Consider the following 24,882-nt stretch of genomic DNA (forward strand, 5'->3'; position numbering starts at 1 on the left):
GTCCTTGGACAATGGAGTGATCCAGAAACACAGGGGACAAGAGAGTGAAGTGTGTTAGAAATCAAAGCAAGGCCTGTGCCTAGAAGGGGATGAGTCACTACCACATGCTGCACAGACTACCAGATTTGTCCAGAAGGATGTTACTGAACACTTCGGGGAGAAGGCTCAGCAGAGGCAAGAGGGAAACACTCAGCAACTTGAGATCACTGGATGCTTTGGCCCCACTGTGAGCCCTTCACAAGGAGGCAGCCAGAAGTGTGCCTGCAGGACATTTCCCCCTGGGTGTGCCGTCTGTACGCCTGAGGCTGCGAAGGGCATCAGAATGCCATCACATATCCCTATGGAAACGGCCTCAGCAGCACCTGTTCTGACTTACTGCCTTTCTTCTTTAATGACTTTTTTTTTCCTTTTGGTTTTTCGAGACAGGGTTTCTCTGTTGCTTTGGAGCCTGTCCTGGAACTAGCTCTTGTAGACCAGGCTGGTCTCGAACTCACAGAGATCCGCCTGCCTCTGCCTCCCTAGTGCTGGGATTAAAGGTGTGTACCACTGCCCACCCGGCTTTAAGGGCATTTTATAAAAGGACTCTTACCTCAAAGCTGGTGACAGCCAGCTGTGACAGACCATCTACATACGGCCCCAAAACCTTATGCTCTCGGACTTTAAGAGACTGCCTACTCCTGTAGGAGGAGGGAGAAGAATCAGAGTGAATGAATCTTATACACTTGCAAGCTTTTTCTTAGCATTTGGAAACTCAGATTACAATTTCAAAGGTTTTTTTTTTTTTGTTTTTTTTTTTTTTTTTTTTTTTTAGTGATTAGAGGGTATTCTAATAGGCACTTTACACGGACTAACAAAACAGCATTCCACATGAGAATGTGTTCTACTCTGATTTCAAATACTGATACTATTTTAAAACGTCTCTTCTCACCCCAAGAAAAGTCAGAGCAGCTAAACCTAGGCTGGGCTCCTCTATGAGAGTAGACAGAGAAGCCTGGACATTCTTCATCAAGAACATCTCAAATTCTTTTTGATAACGTTTTTATTATTCTCTTGAGAAGTTCAGACAATATCTTTTGATCAGATTCTTTCCCTCCACAGCTCCTCCCTACCTAGTTTCATGGCTTTTTTCTCTCTTAAAGTTAAAATTTTTGAGAAAAAAAACTGAACAATTATAAAACATTTTTTAACTAATTTACTTTTTCAAGTTCCACTGATTTATGTTGGCTGCATGCTGGCAATTTTATAGAGAAAGTCAGGTAATAACACAATTGTAGCTGTTGTGTCCAATATTTGAACTGGCTCTGCTGAAGACAATTTTGGGGTTGTAATGAATGTGTGTGCACGCATGTGTGTGTGTGTGCCTCTGTATCTCTCTGTGTGTGCATGTGCATGTATGTGTGCCCCCCCTCTCTGTATGTGCCCCCCGATCCCATATCTGAGATGGTACACATATGAATGCCAGAGGGAAATGGGTTCTCCTCTTTTACTGTATGGGTCCTTGGGAACAAATTATGAAGTTGGGGCCAGGAACAAGTCCCATGAGCCATCTCACTGCCCCATTAGGGCTCTCCTCCTGCTTCAGTCTCTCAGTGCTGGGTTATAAGCATGCATCACGTCACTCAACTCTAAAATTCCTATTTATTTCATTGTATTTTTATTTTATACGCATGGGTGTTTTACCTGAATACATGTCTATGCACCATGTGTGTGTAGTACCCACAGATGCCAGAAAAGGGTGACAGATCCCATGGGATCAGAACTGTAGATGACTGCCAGCCACCTTGCAGGTGCTGGGACTGGAACCTGGGTCTTCTGGAAGAACACTGAACCATCCCCCCAGCTCCTAAAACTTTGTTTTAATGAGTTATCCCTAGTGAGAAGAAATAATACCTGTGGTGGAAACATTTCTCACACGGCGATGTGAGTAACTTTCCACGGCCGTCTAGGAGAAGCTGCATGTGACTGACAGTGGAAGTTCTGGGAAGTCCCTCATTTCCAGTCCATGAGCTGACGTCAGAGCAGTGACCAACGATGCAAATATGTACACACCCTTGCGAGTTTAATTTTAAGATCATTTAACATTATTTCTTCCTATTTTCAAGCTTTACTTCAAACACTCACTTACCCCTTGGGGTCCAAGAGGTCCCGAACTTTCTCATTATAAATTTCCATATATGATACTTCGACTTTAAAGGTCTGTGACTCATTTTGCTCCAGAGAGATCCTTTTAAACAGAGCACAGCAGAGCCTTGGGATAAGGCCTAGCTGCTCAGCATGGCCCATCATGGAGAAGGACTTTCCGGAGCCTGGAAAAGAGCAAGCAGAGATGGAAGGGCAGGAGAAAAAGCAAGCGGAACACTTCAGTAATACAAGGTGCTCTTGCCTGATAGCAAAAGACATACAGAAAAAATGGGGTTTGAGCTTGACCTCCAACCCAGACCCCTGAACAACTGTTACTCTTCTCTGCTTCACACTAGAACCTCCGGTCTATTTCCAGCAGGTTGGTACTGTCCATTATGTACTAGTGAGTGTCTAGGAATGCAGTCACTACAATGCACCCTTGGAGAGTAAGCCTGGTAAAGTTCCACCTGTCTACTGGGTAGTATGGGAAGAGCCGTGTGTGTATACATGCGTGCACAAGTGCCCAAGCACGTAGAGAGCACAGGGAAACTTGGGGTGTCATTCCCTTTATGCCATCCTTGTTATTTGGGGCAAGGTCACTCTCTGGGCCCAGAGCTTGCCAGGTGCATGAGACTGACTGGCTATGAAACTCCAGGAGTCTGCCTGCCTCTGCCTCTGAAGCACGAGATTATACAAGCATGCTGCCATGCCTAGCTTCTCTATATGGGTTCTGGTGATCAAAGTGAAGTCCACATGCCCACACGGCAAGCCTTCTACAAGATGAGCAATTTTCTTAGTTCCAGATAAAGTTTTATTGCGCTACAACATTGCATACACAATAAAACCCGGCTGTCTATTAAGCAACACAGTGTGTCACGGTTAGACCTGGCACATACTACATATCTGCATTCTCTGTCTAGAGTTTGATGATGCAGCAGGAGGAAGCGTTATTAAGAATTATTATTTATTTCCACTTTGAAAGAGCAACAGCTCAGAGTGACAACAGCTGGGTCACAGATGTATTTTCGATCTGCCCGTGTTGACCAATTGCTAGACCCGCCTCAGTTTGGGATCCATCATCATTTCTGTGCCCATGTGGAAGTCCCAGGCGTGGGGGATTCTAAAATTTTTATAGCGATGCTATTAAAACTTTTATACCGAGAAACTGGGATTAGCTTTCCAGTTCAAATCCAGGTTAAAACTCTAATTTAGGAAAAATGACACTTAATGGTTTGGAACTAGCTACACTCATTAACACTGAAATTAGGCAATTACCAGAACTGATGCATTTTCAAAAAGCAGAATACTTTTGATCACATGAGTCAGTTCAGTCCAAAACAGCAGGAGAAGTTTTCTGGGGTCCTCAAGCTTCCCCTGCCTTTTAAATGTTAAGAAATTATATTTAAGGTATGGCTGTAGCTCAGTGGAACACAATTCATGCTTGGGACACAGGAGGTCCTGGGTTCAATCCCATCCCTCATACCATAAAAAAGAGAGGGAGAGAGAAAGGGGTGGGCAGAGAAAGAGAGAGAAAAACACTTATTTATTTATTTATTTATTGTTTTATTTAAGTGCTAGAGATTAAGTCCAGGATTTTGCACGTTAGGCAAGCACTCATCCACTGTCCTACATCCTATCAAAGACTTGTTTCATATCATCGCCTGCAATAAAAGCAACATCTTACCAGTCTGGCCATATGCAAAAATACAAGCATTGTATCCCTGAAAGGCTTTCTCAAGAATTCCTTCCCCGAGGCACTTGAAAACGACTTCTTGACCTAGAAAACAAGACAAACATCGGAGACTTATTAGTCTTGTGTGCATGTGTGAGTACCTACACAAGCCAGAAGAGGGTATCTGACTCCCTGAAGCTGAGGTATCACTCAAAGAGCAGCAAGCACTCTTAACTGCCGAGGCATTTATCTATCTCCCAAACAGATATTTAAAAGTAAAATCAAAAGGGATGATTTGTGTTGAGATGTGTGGTTTCTTTAAAAAGATATTTATTTTTCTGTGTATGAGCATTTAGTTTGCATACATGTACGTATACCATATGTGCAGTGCCCTCAGAGGCCAGAAGAGGGCGTTGGATCCCTGGAGCTGAAGTTACAAACAGTTGTGAGTCACTATGTGGGTTCTGGGAACTGGAACCCGGGTCTTCTGCAAGAGCAGCCAGTGGTCTTAAGAGCTGAGTTTTCTCTCCAGCCCTCTAACAGATGCATTAGTAACAGCCTTCCCCCATCCCCTCCTCTCACAATTTAAAGGTATACACAATGCTTACTACACAGTTATACCTAAGAGCTTAACAAATGCAGTGTCATATGCAGATGGGGTCTTGCTGTTGCCCAGGTTGATCTCAAACTCCCAAGTCCCAGTGACCCTTCTACCCAGTAGGCTCAGGAGCTGAGACTACACACACATGAATAACCCATACCCGACTTGCAACATCAGTTTTGCTCCTAAACTACAGCTGACTATCTGGATAAAGTCATGGTTCCGTACTGTTTCCTCTTTGACGTTTCGCTGGGGATTAAATCCCACTCCTTGTTAGCAGGCTGCATAAAAGCACTGTCAAATTCGATTTCCTCTTCTCCTTAGAGATTCTATCTAAATGTTACTAAATATGAACTGTCTGTCTTGTCTCCCAAATCTGGATCCAGTTTCTAACTAGTAAGAACCATGGCACACACTTCCTTACGTCCACTTCATCACCGTGGGTATGTCTTGGTGCAGGGTGGCCTTGAACTTCTGCTCTATCCTCTACTAGCTCAAGAACAAATCCAGGCACACTGGTACCTGTCTGGAACCCGAGTGCTTGAGTGGTGGATGCAGACAGACGAGGAGTTCAGGGAGGTCCTTGGCTACAAAACAAGTTTAAGGCCGAGGTGGGATGCAGGAGACCCTGCCTCAAAAGCAACGACAGCAGTAGCAGCAACAATAAAGACAACAAATGCAAGACAGTGGAGTTTAGTTTCGACTATGTCCAAACTCTAGGAAATACTAGACAATACAGTATTTATCCTTCTGAGAAGAAGGACGTGCGGTCACTCTTTACAGATTTCTATCAGGGGACCCTCACAGAACACACACAGAGTAGATGTAAACATGATAACAGGTGACCGGGGTCTGAAACCCTGTCGTCTAAGACCTCACTGCTGGCAACTGTAGCTGGATGGTCACCCATAGGCAGGGACCCGTGCTGTGGGTCACTGATAAGTGGCTGGTGAGTGGCCCTCACCCTTGGTCTCCTAGGTTATCCTGCAGCACTGATTGTTTATTGTCTGTCTGTCTGTCTGTTTGTCTGTCTGTCTGTCTGTCACTCTGGCTTCAACCTTCAGACTATGATGACAGGGCTATTGTACCCAGCCAAGTAAAAGCACATAGCAGGCGTTTGTATTTGCTGAATTGTTCCTGGGTTGATACAACTGCCCTCAGATTGTGTACTTCTAACTGAGGCTCCTTTCCTATGTGAGTTCCAGGAATTGAACTCAGGTTCATTAGGTTTAGCAGCAAGCACCTTTACCTCCTAAGCCATCCCACCAGCCCCATTGTTTGTCATATTTAATAAAGTTTTATTCATAACTGGCAAATGAGAAATATTTGGAAAACAATATATTTATGTGTATATACATTTATAATCACATAACGCAGATATTTTAGTGTGTTTCTGGAAAGAAATGCCTTTCCTCCTTTCTATCCTTAAATAACTATGTAAGACCAACTCAGGAAAGAGTCAACTAGAAAGAGCTGTGTGAGGCTTATGTGCTTTCCCAAACAACTAGGTTCCTAGAGAGACTGGAATACATTTTCTTACGACTTCATATCCCAAAGGAAACTTACCCTTTTTTAAGATAAGAACATAATGACTATTTCCCTCATCCACAGCAGCCTTAGAAAGTCATTTTCTCTACTCTTTCTTCATGGTCCCCCTGGTTACGTGCCACTGATAAGGTAAGGTAAGGGAGGTTGTTTCTCACATTTAAGAGGGAGTGATGGGAGGCAGGCAGAGGGCATGGTGTGTGTGTGTGTGTGTGTGTGTGTGTGTGTGTGTGTACGCACACATACACACACCTGGGGAAGGCAAGAAGAAACCGAACATCATTATTTAGGTCAGAGCATGCTACGGTACAGTATCCAGTAAACTAGTCCCCTTCTTTGTGACATTAGAAGGTTGCAGGGGAACAGACACAATATAATGAATAGCATCAATAAAACGGTGAATGGGACCAATTCCACGGGCTTCTCATTATTTTTCCACCCTGGGGCTGTGCGAACACATGAACCCTGGGCTGCAGCTATGCTCAACCAATTCTTTTGTTCAGTAACCTTCAGGGAACCGCTATTACAGGAAGAATAGCTGTGGAAGTGGCCAAGATCCAAACTGTTAAGCACAAAGTCCTTCCTGTAGCTGTGGTCCAGCCCCTGTCCTCATCAACAGCAGACTCCGCAGGCTGCACAGCAATGGCTTCACTTCACTCTGCCTTAGAATGCAGGGCACCCCAAGACCACACAAGACCCATGGTGACCCAGACGAATGAGGGCCTTTTTGGCCTTTGCAGTACTGGGGACTGAACACAGGGCCTTGAACACGCTTGGTTAAATGCTCTACCCCTCAGCTACATCCCCAGCGAGGGGGCTTTTTAACTTTTTAGAAAATATTTTGTTTTGTTTACTTCCATTTTCTTTTAAACCTAAGAGTCTCTGTCAGCACAGGAAGAAATGAGCTGCCCACTGCTTTTTGAACCTTGACTCATTAAAAAAAAAAAAAAAAAAAAAGAGCAGCTGTTTACGCTGCATGGTGGGAACCAGGGAATTCAAACCCTGCCGGGGCAGCTCTCATAAAAGATGCAGTATCCCCACCCTGAATGTTTCCCAATTACAGTTTACAGTTTACACTCAAGCAGAATGGAGGGCTGTTTTTCTACGGGAAAGTCTACGGGGAAGTTCAGAAGTCCTGTGGGAAACAGGAGGTTCTGTGGGTATTTGTTCCCAATCCAGACGGGCAGAGCAAAGCCACAACACTGTCAAACCCAAGAGGCCTGTGACTTCTTAGCAGAACCAGTGCCAGGGAGGAGGTGTCTCTGGAGACGTCAGCTTCACATGCCTGGTGTGGTGAGTCCACAGGGCATGCCACGTCTGACCTCACTGTTAATAAGCACGACAGCGATGCCAAGTTCCTTCAGGGTTTATAATCGGACCTCCTATAACCCATGTGGACAAGTTATAAAACACGGGCATGCCCAGTGAAACCTGTAACACAATGAGAGAGCAGTAACAGGAGCCACTGTGTGGGATTTCTGCAAGCAGAGTCACGGTCTGAGTCACCCAACACTGAGTCACGTATATGATACAGATCTCTGAAAAGCCAACACCACTAGGTCTCCACATGTGGGCATCATCTCTGACCCCTTGGGAACAGCAGCAATGGCCTCCCAGTCACCGTGCAAGGATCCTAGGCAGCTGTCTTTACATAGCAGGGTCCTGACGGCAAAGCTCTAAAGGAGAGAACTGGGAACGAAGGGAAGACAGCTGGGTCCTGGGTCTGCATCTGCCCACCGAATAGGACAGGACAGAACACGATGGGCTGGGGCCTAGAACGGAGGAGGATGGAAAGACAGGGTCTGACCCATGGTGTTTATAACCCACATTTAAAAAGGCAGACGACACATAGATACATCATAGTCAACAAAACTCTCAAGCGGGGCACAGCACACTTAACACATAAACAGAATCTCCTTCGACTTGGAAGACCACCTAAGACCGGAACAACCATGCTATAGCTGAGATCTTCAATGTCCCCAAAGGCCCACAAGTTAAAGATTGTGGTCCATGTAGTACTAGTGGGAAATGGTCTTTAGGGTGTAAGAATCTAAAGGGGGTGGGGGTCCTTGAGTTATCAGGGAATGCGTGAAGAGGATTTGGAATCCCAGTGTGTCCCTCGTTACTTCTTGGCCTTGAAGTAAGAGGTTTCTTCCACCTTATAGTTCTGTCATTATACATGGTCTTCCTCAGTTCCAAAGCATGAGGCCTCTAAAGCCTGGGCCTCAGGTTCCCTATGGCTATGGAAGCTAACCAATACAAACACAACCCAAAATTGAATTCCTTTCATAAGCCCCTTCATTTCTCCGTCTTTTTTCTCTTTGGAGCAGGGGTTGGGGGAGCTTGGCTATATATTTTAAGTGGCAATTCCTGGGCATCGTTCTTTACGAAGGTACTTTCCCTTCTGCACAGGGCTGACAGCCACCGTCATTGTGATGAGTCTGGACTTGGCAGGGGCCCAGTTCCAAATCAAGGCACCTGGATGGTGCAGGAACAGACAGGTCTTGCTTACACACCTCAAAGGGAGAATAGGGCCTTATTTGGATAAGGTTGAAGCAAATTCCTTCCTTTGAGGCCTTTGGCATGTGGACTTCAGCTCACAAAATTTCTCACATTCAGAGACTTCAGGCCATACTTAAGCTAAATGGACCCAAACTACAGTTCAGATAAAGGAACAAAGACCTTAAGGCTCGACTTGGAGGTGCAACATTTAATTCTTAATCAGCTTCAGGATTGGTAAAGGTAACTAGAGAAACTGGGCCACGAGCTAAAAGTAAACCACAGGCCACTTTCCACGGTGGCTTCCAAGTGCTATCAGCATTGCCGTCTGGGGAAGTGTCACCAGTGCTGAGCAGGGAGTGACTTACTCCGACAATGTTTCCACTCTGGGGACACTGCTAGGGGTGAGCATGAGCTGGGCAACTTTTTTGCAGCTGGATAAAGTGGCTGACTCACAGGGGAGGGGGCAAGAAAACTCCTCCCCGGGCACCAGTGCCGAGGATGAGAAACGAAAACAGAGTTGGCTCAGCTGGGAAGCCTGACTCCGCACAGCCGCTGCTGACAGAGAAGCATGGGTTGGCTTTGAAAGCATTTTACGACAGCTCTCTCTAACAAGGTAGCAGACTCGGGCCTACGGTCACTTCTAGAACTCAGGGCTCCGGAATCCATAGCTCTTGGAGGGGGGCATATTCAAACAAAGCTCGACCAAGCACGTGGGCTCAGGACTTTGGACAATACTTGCCTGGAGGGAGGATGCCATTACTACTAGCTCTCCCGGCTAGGCTCCACACCAGGACTTAACAAATCCCCTCTAGGGCAGATAAGAAGTGTCCAGGACAGGAGTTGAATCCTCAAGTCATCACTAGCGTGCGTCGCTGGTTCTGACTCAGTCTACACTGGCCACCGCTTTCGCCTCTGAAAGGCAGTAAGAACCTTCCCGAACCTCGATCTCCTCATCTGCGAAAATGCTGACAGCAGTATTTCCTATCTAATGGTACGTTCTTGTTATTGCATCTCCTCCCGCACATAAAAGGCTCAGCACCAGGCCAGGAACGCAGCATGTGGATTGTAGTCACAGTTACTGCTATCTGCCCCTCCAAATACAGCTAAGTTAAACAGTGCTCCCGGGTGCCGGCAAATACTCTAAGGAATAGATGTGGTCAGAAAGGGGAGAGCATAAAATGGGGTGGGTAGGATTAAAAAGGACATCTGGAGACAGGGCTGCAGCTCAGTCAACACAAGGGCATATCTGGTGTGCACAAAGTCCTGGGTCCCAGCACCGGTACAGGCTACCCTTGTCACGTCCTGGTCCCAGCACCAGTACAGGCTACCCCTGTCGTGGCGGTGTGTGGTTATCATTCCACTTGATAGCACTTGGAGGTAAGAACGAGATGATTGTAAGTTCAAGGTCATCCTCAGCTTCAAACACAGTCAGCCCAAGATACACAAGACCCTGTCCCAAAATGAAAAAGGGAGCTGGGGAATGGGGTAGGCATTAGATGTAAGAAAAAAAACACAGGCATAATATATATGCTCTATGTATACATATGCATATGTATCTACTTTTTAAAAGTTCATACGGTTAACTCGTTTGTTTACATTTGAGGAATCTTTACCAACTAAATATTCCTGACTTGAACTGCATGTATCTGTTCTTGGGATCCACAAACATCAATTACCTGATCCTCCCGAGCCTCCATCAGGTGAGGTATGTTTTGTAAAGGTCAGTGGTATTGGCTTCCAAGCTGGTTTATATCTTTGTGATTATATACTTTAATTAAAACAAATGCAAGAGTTTCTGGGCCACTGAGATAGCTCAGTGGATAAAAGGTGCCTGCCACCAAGCCTGACAACCTAAGACCCACGTGGTGGAAGGAGTGGGTTGATCTAGCAAGCTGTCCTCTGAACTATTCTTCCTCTCTCCCTCTGTGTGTGTGTACACATGTGCACACAAACGTGTGTGTCTATCTCTCTCTGTCTCTCTCTCAATGACAAATATAATGAAAAATCAGAAAACTTCAGAGGCTCAGGCACGACATGACGAAGGCAAGCCACTAAGAGAATGGCTGTGTGCGTAAGACAATTTATAAAGCACTGTAAGAAAGAAATAAAACCTGGATACAGTTTGTGCTCAGGGTTTTTATTTGGTTAGGGGCTTTCGGGACAGTAGATATCACGTCCAATACATGTCTACTCTAAGGATGCTTAAACAGTCAATCATTAGTACTTCTGATGAGCACACAAAGAACTTTTGCAGCTTTACATAATGGCTAACAATTATCAGCTATTTTCTGGATGCACAGAATTTGCTGGGAGTCTAAATTCATCCTCTGATTCACGATAGTGAAAGACTTATGACTGTCTGCCATTTGAGGCCAGGAAGCCTGACTCCAGGAGCCTGTGCCTTCTCCAAGTACTTACTAGGAGAATACTTCAATGGTCAAATACTTAGGCCTAAATATGTTAAGACAAATTCATGTTGTGCCATTCTGCTGACAATTTGGTTCTAATTGGGCAAACACTGGTTTCTAGAATATTAATTTTGGTGGACACCATCGCTGTCATCTTACTGTTCTTGCTTTCCTTAAGCAATGTGAAATTAATCATTCCGACCTCTGAGCACATAAACCCCCCTGACAGGCACAGAATCAAACGTGGCCAACCGGCCTGCAGCTCAGCCCTCGCCCTGAAGGCGCTCTTCTGTCCTCGCACAGCAAGAACAGAGTGAGGAGGCTGGGAGTCAGCTGGACATCTTTCCTTCCAGGTTGTGGAGTATCAACAAATGCCCAAGAACACATGGCTTCAGCAAATTTGAGCAACACGCCATATGGCAAGAGAGATTACATAATTTCTAGGCCAACGTTCAGAATCTCGCAGGCAAAGGAATGTTATCCACACCGACCCCCACATATACCACCACCAGACTGCTATTCTTTCTTTCCTTTGAAAAATGTTTTTTTTTTTAAATTTATGTGTTATGTGTCTGTGTGTGCCACATGTGTGCTGGTGCCTGTAGAAGCCAGAAGAGACATCAGATCCCTTGGGGTCACAAGAGACTATGAGCCACCTGCATGGGTGCTGGGAACCAAACTCATGTCTCCTGGAAGAGCAGAAAATATTCTTAACCCCTGAGCCACATCTCCAGCCCCCAGACTGCTTCTCATATCTGCAGTAAGATTTAAAGGTAAGCAGGTAGGATATAAACAACAGAGCTGTTGGAAGTCACTTATCTACTGGCTGGGTTCACTGTAGGAAATTATATTTTTAATGTATTGATTCCTCATCAAGAAGGTCTTAATTACCATTAGCAGGACGTAATCATTTACTAAGATGGCTCGAATTCATCTCTATTGATGCTAACACAGTCACTTTACACTCTTTCCATGAGATTTATGTGTGGTTGCATGCTGGGGTTGGGTTAGAGACGGATTTACACAGAGAGGCCGTGCTAGAGGTCTCTAACTCTGCAGCCCATTTGATCGTCTGCCTTTCTTTTTCCCACTTAGTCCCACCACAGAGACTTGTGCTTCTGACTCAAAAATACCCGCCAAACATTATTTAACCAATCCAATCAAGAGGGTAAAAAAAGGAGGAAGAGCTCCTTCAAGGGCACAATGCCTCAAAGCACACTTCCACGCAATGCAAAAGGCTGAACAAACCAGCCTTTGATTTGCCTCTGAGCCGCCAGCACAGCTGTGCCTCCTGCACAAAATGGCTGATTCAGCTTGATGGGAGGCATAGCCGCAGCTCCTCCTTTACCTCATCCTGTCCACAGATGAGGAATAAGGTTATCTTTATCTCACCAAAGCCTAGCAGCTTCTAGCAAAGCCAGGTGCCTTAAATCCCAGCCCAGAGCATTTCCTGGCCCACATACTGATGCTAGCCACTGCGACCCACCCAAGCCCTGAAGTGCCATTATCAAGTCCAGGGAACTTAAAGAGTTTCAGGTTGGAAAGCCAGAAGGTAGAGCATCCTGCATTAGCTTTCAACAAACAGCAAAACTTCGTTGAGGATTTAATGTTCGGACATAGCACATGACGCTTGAGGGCTCTGGCATCTCCGGCTCGCTCAGCCCATGAATCTACCAACCCCCCACTCAGCCTGCCAGACCCCAGTTTTGAGAGCCGCTTTGAGAGCCCCGACTCCGTCTCAATGAGGCCATTATTCATGGAGCCTGACAAATAGGTTGGTTTCAGGAAATCTGGGCTTCCCTCTCCCCATGTCCCTTATTTCTCACCAGAGAAAGAATGCTTCCCTCTTAATGTCTCTATTCGCAGTTAAGAGTTGCTGTTTCTTTTAAGTGAAGAAAACAGAAATCAAGTTAGTACAGAAACCAAAAATCTCATCTACACAACCAACTTATTTTTTACGCAGATTCTGTGTAACAGTCAAACACCCGAGACAACAGCAACCACGAATTTTACTTTTTCCTAAGAGTGTCATGGTGGTTGTGTAACAATGATGGTACCCCTACCCCAGTGTCGTAAAGAAGCAGTGTTCTGTGAATCAAGAGGCCTTATTTCAAGGTGAACCAGAACAGAGCATTTGGAAATGACCATGTAACCGAAAAGCGCATCAACGTTAGGCGGTCAGCACACTAAAAATCATTTTTATCTTTTTATAATTTGGACCACAGGGTTTATCAGATCCTAAAATTCCACAGATATTTTCTCATCTGGATCCAACGAAGTTGTACGTGGCTGAAAAGGGAGTTTGTGGGCCCTGAGCACTATATCGCAAGAGGCTACACAGAGTGGTATCTGCAGGCAGCAATGAAGACGCGCACTGAGATGCTGAGGGATGCAGATTCACATCGTCGTAAGCAGCCTGTGCCAACAGCTTCATGTTTCACCCCACTGATCTCTACTTCCTAGCTCGGCCTTGCGAATTTCCTGTCATCACTGCTCTGTTACACGTGTTGCTCAGGCCCCATGTCCAGCACCGTGCCTGTAAAAACCCCCAATAGAGCATCCTTTACGGGGACTTTCCATCAGTCAGCACTTAAGGTCCCCAGTTAACCTGTGCCACCTGGCATAGGTGCACAGGAGCTGCCACTTCCACTTGATAGGAAGCAGGATGAAGTATAGAGAAATTAAACACTTATCCCAAGGAGCCAAAGCAGATCCCATATCTGACCTCAAGGTCCGTGGACTTGCCTTGGTACCATGACACTTCATGACTGGGTACCTTCTACATTCCTCTTTGAACTGATGCTTAACTTACCTTTTTCTTTTTTTCAAATTAACAAGTAAAACTGATATTTATGGCGTTACATACACATTTTAATATAGGTATACATTTTGGACTAGTTAAATCAGGTGACCGAACATACGCCTAACCTCAATACTTACAAAAGGAAAAATGATATTTTTATTTTTCGTTTTTATTTATATACAATTACATGCTAATTTTTAATACCATCTCTGTACCTCCCTTAGAAACTATAGCCATTCCATGTTGCCTTGCCTCAGGTTTTCTAAACCAGTTAAAACTGGTAAAGTTTAGGCTTGACCTGGGAGTTTCTCTGAGGATAACAACATCCTTAGAAGGGGAACAACTAGAAACCTAATGAGGTTTTGAAATTTTGGTGGTGTGGGGGGCAGTCAGAGTCTTGCTACACAACACTGCCTGGCCTAATACTAGCTATCCAGCTCAGCCTTGACCTGGCCTTGAACTCGGGGCAGTCCTCCTGCCTCAGCCTTCTCTGTGCTGAGGTCACAGGGGCACACCATCACATGCATCCCTCTATTGAGGTTTCCACACATGGTCTAAGGCTGCTTAGCCAGAACATGGCAGAGTCAGATCACCAACTTTCCAAACACACCCACCAGAATGAGAGAGCTGGTGTGCGCCACATGGAGAAACAAAACCCCAGCATAATAAGAGAAAACAGACAGGATGCGGGAGGCCAGGGGCCCAAACGGAACAGCCGACTTACCAGCGTATTTTGTTGTGTTTGATTCATCCATGGACCAAAAGCAATAATCAAAGGCAAACACCTAAACAAAAGAACAAAATATTAAGCTTAATCGTTAGCTCCAGAGAGGTTAATGGGGCTCAGTGAAGATGAGAGGCAGCTGAGTGGAACAGCAGGGTCTGGGTGCAACTTCCTACAGTAATGAACTCACATGGAAGCTACTACTTATCCATAATTCTAACAGGCAAACATATTAACCAGGTGGTTTATTTTTTTAAAGTATATTTAATAAGAATTCCCTTCCTTCCTCCAAGCCTAGTAGTGTGCATGGAATCTTTTAAATTGGCTCTCCCCTACCTTCTCAAGTCACAGTATACAGGTAGATTTTTACCTACACCAGTTCCTTCCCCTAGCTGTGTACGCTTCATCTCTAGCACAGGGAAGGTCGCTCCTCTTCACAGTCTGGGATTCCCTTTTTCCTCACTGTGTCTCAACACGCAATCCCTGGCTGAGCATGGCTGGTAACTCAACCATCTGCTCCTGTAGGCACTAACCCTCCGTACAGCTACCGAGTGCTGACTCCTACCTAGCTGCTGTCTTTCCACACAGACACCATTACCTGTCCTCAGCCATTACTGCCAAATGCACAGAAAATAACTCCCAGACTGTGTTCCAAGGAACACGAGTTCCAAGGGATGGTCCACGTAAGACGATGAAATCACACTGAAAACTGCACACACGGACAGCGCTGTGTCCGATTCCCAGGGCAAAAGCTTTTGAAAGTCCTCCAGTAAAGAGCCATTTACACGGCCAGCCTTCTCGACTTTTGGAATTCATTTCTGGGGAACACTCAAAACAAACAGCTTTAGCTTCAAAGTCATAGCTCTCGGGGATGGCTCCACGGCCTCTTTCTGGAGCTGCACATGTGGCTTTTCACCTGCACAGGGATCCCCAACATTCCAAGGGAGAAGTACTGAGCAATTCAGCCTGGCAGTCCAGACCAGACACCACTAGCTCCTTGCCAGTTACTTGCTCTGTCCCCTCCCGCCCCAGTGCAGTGTGCCCTCTTGGAATGACTGTTCTCATTTTCTTCATTTCCGCCCTTCAAAATGCTTCATACTGAAGGTCCAGCTTAATGCATTTTCTTCCAGAAAAGACTGCTTGGTTACACCCAAAGGACAAATACATACAAACATATATACATACATACATACATCTACCCATCCATTCATCCATCCATCCATACATACATACATACATACATACATACATACAATCTCACAACACTGCTTGATCCTTTTCTCTGCTCCTATTCCAATTTTTTTCTATTATCTACTAATCATGATACAGGTTTGCCCAACCTTTTGATATAGTGACATGCCACTGTCCTCAACAAATGTGTCAGGTTGAATTCACAGCCACCCTGGCAGGCATAAGCCTGAGGGCTGCAGGCTGGACATTTAGGTGGATGATCTGTGGATGTCTTAGCTCCATCCACTGGTACCCTAAGTTCCCTGAAGGCAGGAGCTAGAGCTAATTCATCTTTGAAGCCTGCAGTATTTATATTCTTTGCCTTGGAATTATTTATCGGATGATTGATGGCATTGAAACTCTGCAAGGAAGCAGGTAGTTTTTATATAGTAAAAGACTTAGATGGGCTGGAGAGATGACTCGGTAGATTGATTGCTCGTTTTGCAAGCATGAGGACCCGAGTTCAAATTTCCAAAACCCATGTAAAAAGTTGGATGTGGTCACGTGAACCTGAAACCCCAGCAATTCAGAGGGAATTTCTGTGCTACAGTCTAGCTCCAGGTTCGGCGAAAGACCACCTCAAAGGAGTAAGGGAGAGTGATGAGCCACAACTCTCGTAGTTATATTGACCCCCCCCCCTCTCTCCCTATTGCTCTTTCCCGCCTCCTTCTCTCAAACATACACATAAAACAAAAGTAAAAGGTTAACTTAATGCTTACAACAGTTTCACCACTACACACAGATTCAGGCATACACAATACACATAACTTAAACCACTGACTCCAGATTCAAATTTGATACTGACAGACCCACAAAAACCAGCTTTCAAATGAACAGCTATGAGGCAATGGTTTTAGCCAGCAAAGTAAAGAATGTTTACTGCCTGCCTGCGAGGGTTCCTTCAATGACTCAAAAGATCACACGGGCATAATCCAGCTAACTTTCAGCCTCTGGGCAGGACTGAACTTCAGCACTGCTCTCAAGAGATCTGTGTTCTTTTAAAACATTTCCACAAATGGAGATTCTATGATCCGCCCCCCCCCACTTTCTTTCTATGAAATCAGATAACATTTATCTCTCCCCCTCGGGCATCTGCCTTGTTTTCCACCTAAGCCAAGGCTCCATCCTGACTGTAAATGGTCAGGAGGGGCTATTTTCCAATGTTTAAACGTCTTTACTGGTATCCTCTGGACAATGAGTCTCTTTAGTAGTTCCTAGATAGCGTGGCAGTCACAGGCATCTCTGTCAGACCTTTAATAATTTGCCATCTTGCATACTGAGGCCATCAATCTACCGGTCTCCATATGCACAGCCACTGTTTGAAATAAAATGAGATCTAGCCCAAGCTGGAAGTGCACCTGCTGGTTACAATCACTGCCCATTCCAACAGCTAATTATTTGAAACTATTTCTTCAAATTTTCTGTATTTCCCATTTAAAGTCTAGACAAATATGAAAATGCTACCATGGACAAAGGGGCTCTGGAAGCATTGCAAGATACAAGGGTCCTTTGCCTGGCAAACCTTTAGCTGTGCAAGCTCCTGAATTTCAGCTGTTGGTCCTAGGCACTTTAGGATAGTGATCCCTCAAGCCAATTATGGAGTGTAGGATTTTATTCTAGTAAACATTTATTAGGAAGAAGTCTGAAGTCTGATTCATTTCACCGAAACGCAAAGACGTGATATAACAGACTAGAGAAGTGTTTCATTTTAGGACTCACTCGCGTCGTTAGAGCACCTCAGTGTCTTCTAATTACTCATTAAGAAGTCGCGTGGATCCTAACTGCAAAGTGGGAGATGGAAAACACGGAGAGCCTGGATGCAGCTGAGCGCTTACATAAAGATGGAAGATGGGTGTGGCAGCTTACACCTGCAGTCCCAGCACTTGGAGGCTGAGGCAAGAGGGCTGCCCTTAAGTCTGAGGCCAGCCTGGGCTACACAGTAAGTTCTGGGTCAGCCTGGGATACCAAGTGATAGCCTCAACAACAAACAAACAGCCTTCTAGTTCATCACTGCCAAGAGACACCAATCACTTCACATCTTCCCAATTAGAAAAAGAGCCAAATGCACAGATATTCTCGTCACTGGTAAAATTAGAAAGCCATTGTTTTCCAGCAAAATCCCACTTTCCCCTAGTTCCCCATGTGCAAAACTCACGCCAGCACTGAATTCCTCGCAGCCTGCTGTGCATCTGCTCCAGCTCCATTGGGCCCTTAAAAAAAAGTCAGCTCTGCATTTTTGTGAACCACTGAGCATCTAGCAAAGCTGCTACGGCTGTTTTTAATAAGACCAACTCATTGAGTGACAGATATCCTGAAGGAAGGAGGGTCCAGAATTTATGAGCAGCATGCTGTACAAACTCCCTGCTTGTTGAGAGCTGTGATCTCTGATGGCATTTCAGCAAAATTCAATTGTGGTTTAAAAAAAAAAAACTGAAAGAAGCATCCTGCATATTCTGAGGAGGAGCAGAAGGTATCAGCATTCTAAGAAATGTGGTCTGCAACCAGTTTTCTAACCCTAAAACACGTGAGCCAGATATGGTGGAGGCCTGTCATTCCAGCACTTGGGAGGCTGAGGAAAGGAGGTCAAGAATGAGGCTGGCCAGCCTGGGCTACTCAGAGAGACCCCAGTTCATCAAAGTAATAAAAGCCAAATGTGAAGGCACTTCAACCGTATAGGGTCTGTGGACAGTCTTACTTTCATTCCTTCCACCTACTTTTTTTATTTTCTGTGTATGACTATTTTGCCTACAAGGTGCACCATGTGCCTGCAGTACCCATCAAGACTTGAAGAGGGCATCAGATTCCCATGGAATCGAAATTACAGGCAGGAGGGAGTTGCGTGATGTAGGTGCTGGGAACTGATCTCAGAACCTGGATCTTCTGCTTTTAGCGCTGAGCCATGACTCCGGTCGCTCTGTGACCTTCTCTGGTCCTGTCTAGTTTTGTCCCTTTACTGAAGCCTCTGGCCATAATATGTTTACTTCAGGAAGCAATCAGGAAGACCAGCAGCCACTCTCAGGTTGAGTCTCAAATACCTGTCAGTTATATTTTCTGTCCTGTAGTTGCTTAAATCTAGTTAAACATATCGGACAACCTGGCATAGGAGTGCACTCCTGAAACCCCAGGACTTGAGGTTGAGGCAAGTGGGCCAAGCCCAGCGTCACCTTTGGAACACAGGGCCCCATCCATTCATTTCCAAAAACAACAAAATTGAAAATAATTATTCCTGACATTTTCACATATTGTTTAAAAATAATTTTAGTTTGCTTTTCATCCCCTTCCCAGGTGGAAAAGGATTAATCTAAGGTGTATTATGACACAATATTAAATTTTACATGGAGAACAACTTGGAAAGCAAGTATCCATCTTTGCAACCTGAGTCAAAGCCTGCTTCCATTTACCTTTAACTCTGTCAATGCTATCTTAAATGCCACTCCTTTAATGGAAGCTTTATTGAGGATGCTTCATGTAAAATTTTCTTAATATATCATCATCAATATGAAGTGTGTGTGTGTGTGTGTGTGTGTGTGTGTGTGTGCAGGCCCATATACTATCTAACATGCATGTGGAGGCCAGAGAACACCCAGTAGGGACCAGTGATCTCATTCTCCCTTTGCCTGGGTCCAGAATTACTCTCACATTACCAGGCCTGGCAGCAAGCACGTTTGCCCCTGGAGTCTTCGGGAGCCTAGAAACACCTCTAACTACTTTGAACTCCACGCCTGCCTAATCACACTCTGTGCATGTGTAGACACGTATCTCCAATCATCTGTGGTTCCCTTTGTTCTGCTATATTATCCACCATTAAGAGGTCAAGGGCTTTGTTCCTGTGCTTTATGATTCATCAAATAAAAAAAACTATGAAAATGCGCGTTTTAGTCTAGAGCAGCTGCTTGATGAATGTGCCTGGCTAGTTCTATGTCAACTTGACACAAACTGGAGCCATGGAGAGGAGGGAACTTCAACTGAAGAAGACTAGGAACGCTCGACATTCCATCCCATGTGGATGCCATTCAATGCCTTTCTCACTTTCCTCCCTCCTACCATCAGAATTATAATAAAACAGCTAGCCAGCACTATGTGTAGCAAACATATGCCAGTTATTATTGTTATCATCATTATTATTATTTTAAGCTAAACCTCACTTAGAAGTCTTAGACTGGAATTGCACGGGAAGCCTGTTTGACCCCAGCACTGTCCTCACGGCTGCTGTTTGTAGAAGTCACTGGACCAACCATAAACTTCAGCCTGTGTCTGAACACAGCTGCCACCGCCCAGGGAGATGAGCACCAGAGCCACCAGCCTTACTAGCCAGGTCTGTTGACAGACCTCCCTTCCTGTTTAAAAGTCTGTCAAGTCTTTGTTGCCTTTTCACGGTGTAATTAATCATTTCCTTCATACGTGCTCCTAAGTACACACCAAATGATATCTTGGGTTACACAGTCAACGGTGTCTGACTGAAGATTCCAAGCAGCTAACAGCAGCTGGGGAACACCCACAAGAAGTAAGGCCTTGTCCCCAAGCTCAGGGACCTCATCATCCAACACAGGAGGAGACAATGCTCTGCACAGTCCCAAAGACAGGGACTCAGCGCTCTAGGAGGGGTGATGGCAAGGGTCTTTTCAGGAACACATCCATATTGTCACTCAACTCAGAAGAAAGTTTGAAAATAGCAACTAACTAGTTCTCCCAAATTCTGTGCGAACGCTTTAACAGCAGCCTAGGGCTTCCACTGGACACTGGTGTGTGTAAACCAGTGGTGCACACTCCATGAAGCATGTGGCCAATGCCAGCTCTTTCGAATACTTAGTTCAGGCCACGTTGACACCTTTATCATCACCAGTCCACTGGCTGCAGAGGGGCGGAGAAGACGTGTTACATCCTCGGTCAGTGGGTGCTTTTTTATTAGTCTTCTCCTGCCCTGCTTAAGCTTCTTCAGTGGTACACTCAGAACTGCAGTGTGGGTATTTCTAAAAACAGGGTATTTCTTTAAGAAACACCAGTGAAAGTCCCAAGCATCTGAGCTTGCAGATACAGCCAGCCCACCATCTCGACAAATGGCCACTGCCTGTCACGAAAGAAAGAATAAAATTCGCCCTGACAGGGAAGGTTAGGCTGCCAATGAACTTGCATGCCAGCAGGACGTCAAGACCCAGACACCAGGACAGAAGTTTAACTAGGAAAGAAAGCAGCCCAAGCTAAGACCAGGTGTTTGTGACCACCATGTTACTATGAAGCCATGTGTTTGTTCAGAGCAGAGCAGTCCAACAAGAAGGTAATGGGAACCACATATGTGATTCAAACTGTTTTCATGACATACTTATAAGCAAAAGGAAGACAAAATTGGTTTAGTGACATGTTTTAAGTTAACCTAGTATATCCTACATATTTGTGTGCTTCATTTTCTCATTTACCCTTGTATTAAGCCCTAGAAAACTGCTATGTATTTTACTCAGCTCAAGTCAGAACACCCACATGGTGTATGCCTAATAGCCTGACCCAAAACTTTGTTCTCAGCGAAAGGGAAGACGCACCACAGACCCCAAGACCAGACTGAACAAAACCAGGTCTCAGATGGCAGAGTTGTACGTGGTTCCCTTCCTTCCTGAGAAACGTGAATAAAGCCAGCTTCGGGTGTTTATAGCGTACCTCTGTTTTTGGAGACAGGGTCTTACTGTAGCCCAGGCTAGCTTCAAACTCTGGATCCCCTGCTGTGGCCCTCAGTACTGGCATCACACACATATACCACCAAATCTGAATGTCTTTAAACAATGGACAGGAGCATAGCTCACTGCTTAAGTGTCTGCCTACCATGTATGAAAGCCCTGAGGTTGAGCATCTACAGTTTTTTTTTTGAAAAACTGAAAATAAACTTAATTCACGAGGTTGAGATAATAAATCATGCAGTAAACTGTAAGAAATTGTGCTAATAAATTTACAGTGAGCAAATTGACTAAAAAGAGAGATGATCTAAATAAGATGATTGGCAGATATTTTTATTTCTTCCCAATGCCTTCTTCTTATTAACTTGCTCAATAAAACACAACAGAGAAAACAACCTTTCTTTTCCATGTGTACCAGTGCCCGCCAAAATCCAGTTTACCAGAGGACGGCTCAACCAATAAGCAACTGCAATAGTACCTCTGCACTACGACAGACAGACACACTTCTCAGGCTCTGGTGCTCATACAACAAAGGCTCTTTCTTCTTCTGAATCTACAGACATATAAACCAGTGTCTCCATGTTGGTCTAAAGGGCCATTGTTCTGGAGGGACACAAGACCTCGTTCCCATAAGCACTGCAGAGCGTTCATCAGGTCAAAGGATTAACAGGCAAGTAGGCAGGTAGTATCTGAGATGAATGCTTCTTCACTCAGAACTTAGAAAATCTGACACTTACCAGTTGGGGAAATCCAAAAGATTAGGGACATAGCAATCTATGTTTGGTGTGTGTGTGTGTGTGTGTGTGTGTGTGTGTGTGTGTGTGTATGTGTCACTCTCTGTCATGGTTCTGTCCATCAGCAAAGGAGGCATAACTTTCTCCAACTGACTTGCCTGTCGAACATCCCTTGCTTCACTGAGTAGTTTGTCTGAGCTGTGGTCACTGTCTTGAGGAACCACTGTCTTTTATTTTTTTTTTTAACGGGCATATAGTTTCACCTACTCCAGAACATCATGGATTAATAGTGTACTCTTAGAGCATCGAGCCTTCTCAGGTTGGTTTCTTACACTTATTAATATGCACTGGAGGCTCCACGGTGACTTTTTGTGCAGGGATAGTTCATTTCTCTTTTATCTTTAATTTCTCTTTTATCTTTGAACAATACCGCATCAAGAGCCCGTACCGGGATTCACTTACCCATTCTCCTGCAGGAGGTCATCGTTGCTTTCATGTTTGGCCATCATGAATCAAGTTGCCATAAACACTTGTGATCCAAAATTTTAGTTGTCTGGGTAAACAGCTAGAAGCTTGATCACTGGGATCATGTGGTAAGAATATAATTAGATTTTTCAGAAGATGTGGGCTGTTTTTCAGAATGGCTGGACTATTTGCCTCCTTTTGCCAGCAAAAGCAAAGGTTCTGCTGCTCCACGGACTTCATTTTGGTTTTATCAGGCTTGGAGATTTTAGGCATCTATAGGTGTGCCGTGGCATGTCACTGCTGTTTTCATGTTAATTCTCTAATGACATGACAGTGATTTACTGACTTACTTACCATCCATCCATTCATTCATTCATCCATCCATCCATTCATTCGATATCCCTACATCTTCTTTAGGGAAATGTCTACTCAGATGTTTTTGTCCATTTTTAAATTGACTTTTCAGATTTTTTTAATCCATTTTTAAACTATTTTTTATTTTTCTTTCTTTTTTTGTTGAGTTTTAAGCAAAAGTGATTTGGATACAAATCATTTATTGGGTTTTTTCTAAACATTTGTCCCAGTATACAGCTTTTCTTTTTATGTAACATTGTCACCAGCAATGCCACATTTGTTTGTAGTAAAAGACCCCGTCTTTTTCTCTTGTGCTTCCAGCTTTGTCTTCGAAAGGTCATCACCGAGCCGCGGCACCTCCTCCCTGTCATCGTCTGAAAGCATTCCCGATGTGCATTTTACATCGCGGCCTGCGATCCACTTTGAATGAGTTTTCCTGAAGAATGGAAGACCCGAGTTTACTTTTTAAAAAATGTGGATCTTCCATTGTTTCCACATCCTTTGTCTCGTTAGCATCTCGCTGTATTCTATCTACTAACTTATCTTCCAGGTCTTTAAGCCTCTGTTTTCAGTTTGTTGTAAGCTGCTATAGAATCCTAACACTAAATTTCCAGTTTAGGCTTTGGACATTTCAGACTGAGAATTTTTAGCGGGTTATTGGTTTCTTGAGTTATATAACATCAATTTCTTGCTATCATCTTTCTTTCTTTCTTTCTTTCTTTCTTTCTTTCTTTCTTTCTTTCTTTCTTTCTTTCTTTCTTTTTGGTTTTTCGAGACAGGGTTTCTCTGTGGCTTTGGAGCCTGGAACTAGCTCTTGTAGACCAGGCTGGTCTTGAACTCACAGAGATCGGCCTGTCTCTGCCTCCCAAGTGCTGGGATTAAAGGCGTGCGCCACCACCGCCCGGCTTTGCTATCATTTTTCAATCTGATTTTTTTTTTTAAATCTCCTTAGACATAACAAGTGCATTTAAAGTTTGGGCCTGACAATTTGATATCAGAAGTACTCATAGATCTATTTTTTTTTTACTTTTATTTCTGCTGGTTCTTATTATCTTGTGTGTAGTTTATCTCTGAATGTGCGCTTCACTTTGTGCAGCTATGGACGGAATCCGGGACCTGTGCACACTTGTGGGACCTGCCACAGACACGCACCCACGGCGTTGGACTCTTTGTTCTTAGTGGTGGCTGTGGGATCCTTAAAGACGGGAACTTCATCTGCTTCTTCCTGTAGTTTCTAGGCACTGAATTCTGGGATTGCTTCCATATGACTTCAGTCCATGAGATTTCCGGGATCACGCAGTGACCTGGAGTGCGACTTGTTTAATTATTGATTTCTGTTAGTCCATTTGTTTCTGAGACAGGGTCAGGGTCTCACCATAAAGTTCTGGCTGATCTGGATTGGCTATGTAGACAAGGGTAGCCCTGAATTTGGGGCGATCCTCCTGCCTCTGTCTCCTGAGTGTTGGCATTACAGGCTTTTGTTTTGTCTAACTCAGAGTCTCACTTTGTTGCCTACGTTGACCTGCCTCAGCCTCCTGAGTGTTGGGATTACAGGAAAGTGCCACCACACTGTAACACAATGACTTAGATCTGACAGTAATACACCTGGGGGACGATTTGTTGTTGGCACTGTCATGTGTCCGCCAAGGTCTGCTCTCAACCCACTGTGCTGACGACAGTACATGGACTTTAGCAAGGACTTCAGTTCTGGCTTTATGTGAATGAGCTGTAGACAGAAGTTTCTATCCTGCCTGGTCCCATAGCCATTCAGTCCCAAAAAAACACACTGAAGCTTATATTAAGTACAAACTGTTTGGCCTCTTAGCTCAGGCTTATTTTCAACTAGCTCTTATAACTTAAATTAACCCATAATTCTTGTATGTGTTTAACCATGTGGCTTGGTACCTTTTCTTAGTGAGGCATTCTCATCATGCTTCTGCAAATGGAGACTGCGTATTGGTTTCCTGGCTGCCTAGACCCAAATAATCAAACAGATACTATATTAATTATGACACCGCTTGGCCAATGACTCAGGCATATTCCTGGTTAGCTCATATATA

General features: G+C 44.6%; 1 protein-coding gene across 5 annotated transcripts in view; it reads right to left on the minus strand.

The window, feature by feature from the left end:
- Kif13a (kinesin family member 13A) overlaps positions 1–24,882 on the minus strand; it is a 168,984-nt gene that overhangs the window by 72,012 nt on the left and 72,090 nt on the right. For all 5 annotated transcript variants that reach the window (XM_050143834.1, XM_050143831.1, XM_050143832.1 and 2 more), the window contains 4 exons: positions 14,377–14,437; positions 3,806–3,898; positions 2,126–2,306; positions 590–677 (listed from right to left, as the gene is read on the minus strand). In XM_050143834.1, coding sequence (XP_049999791.1) covers positions 590–677; positions 2,126–2,306; positions 3,806–3,898; positions 14,377–14,437 — 423 coding nt within the window. The remainder of the gene's footprint in view (positions 1–589; positions 678–2,125; positions 2,307–3,805; positions 3,899–14,376; positions 14,438–24,882) is intronic.

The sequence above is a fragment of the Alexandromys fortis genome, unplaced genomic scaffold (genome assembly GCF_014885135.2).
Source record: "Alexandromys fortis isolate MF-2015 unplaced genomic scaffold, M_Fortis_MF-2015_v1.1 scaffold_1, whole genome shotgun sequence".
In the NCBI taxonomy this organism is placed as follows: domain Eukaryota; kingdom Metazoa; phylum Chordata; class Mammalia; order Rodentia; family Cricetidae; genus Alexandromys; species Alexandromys fortis.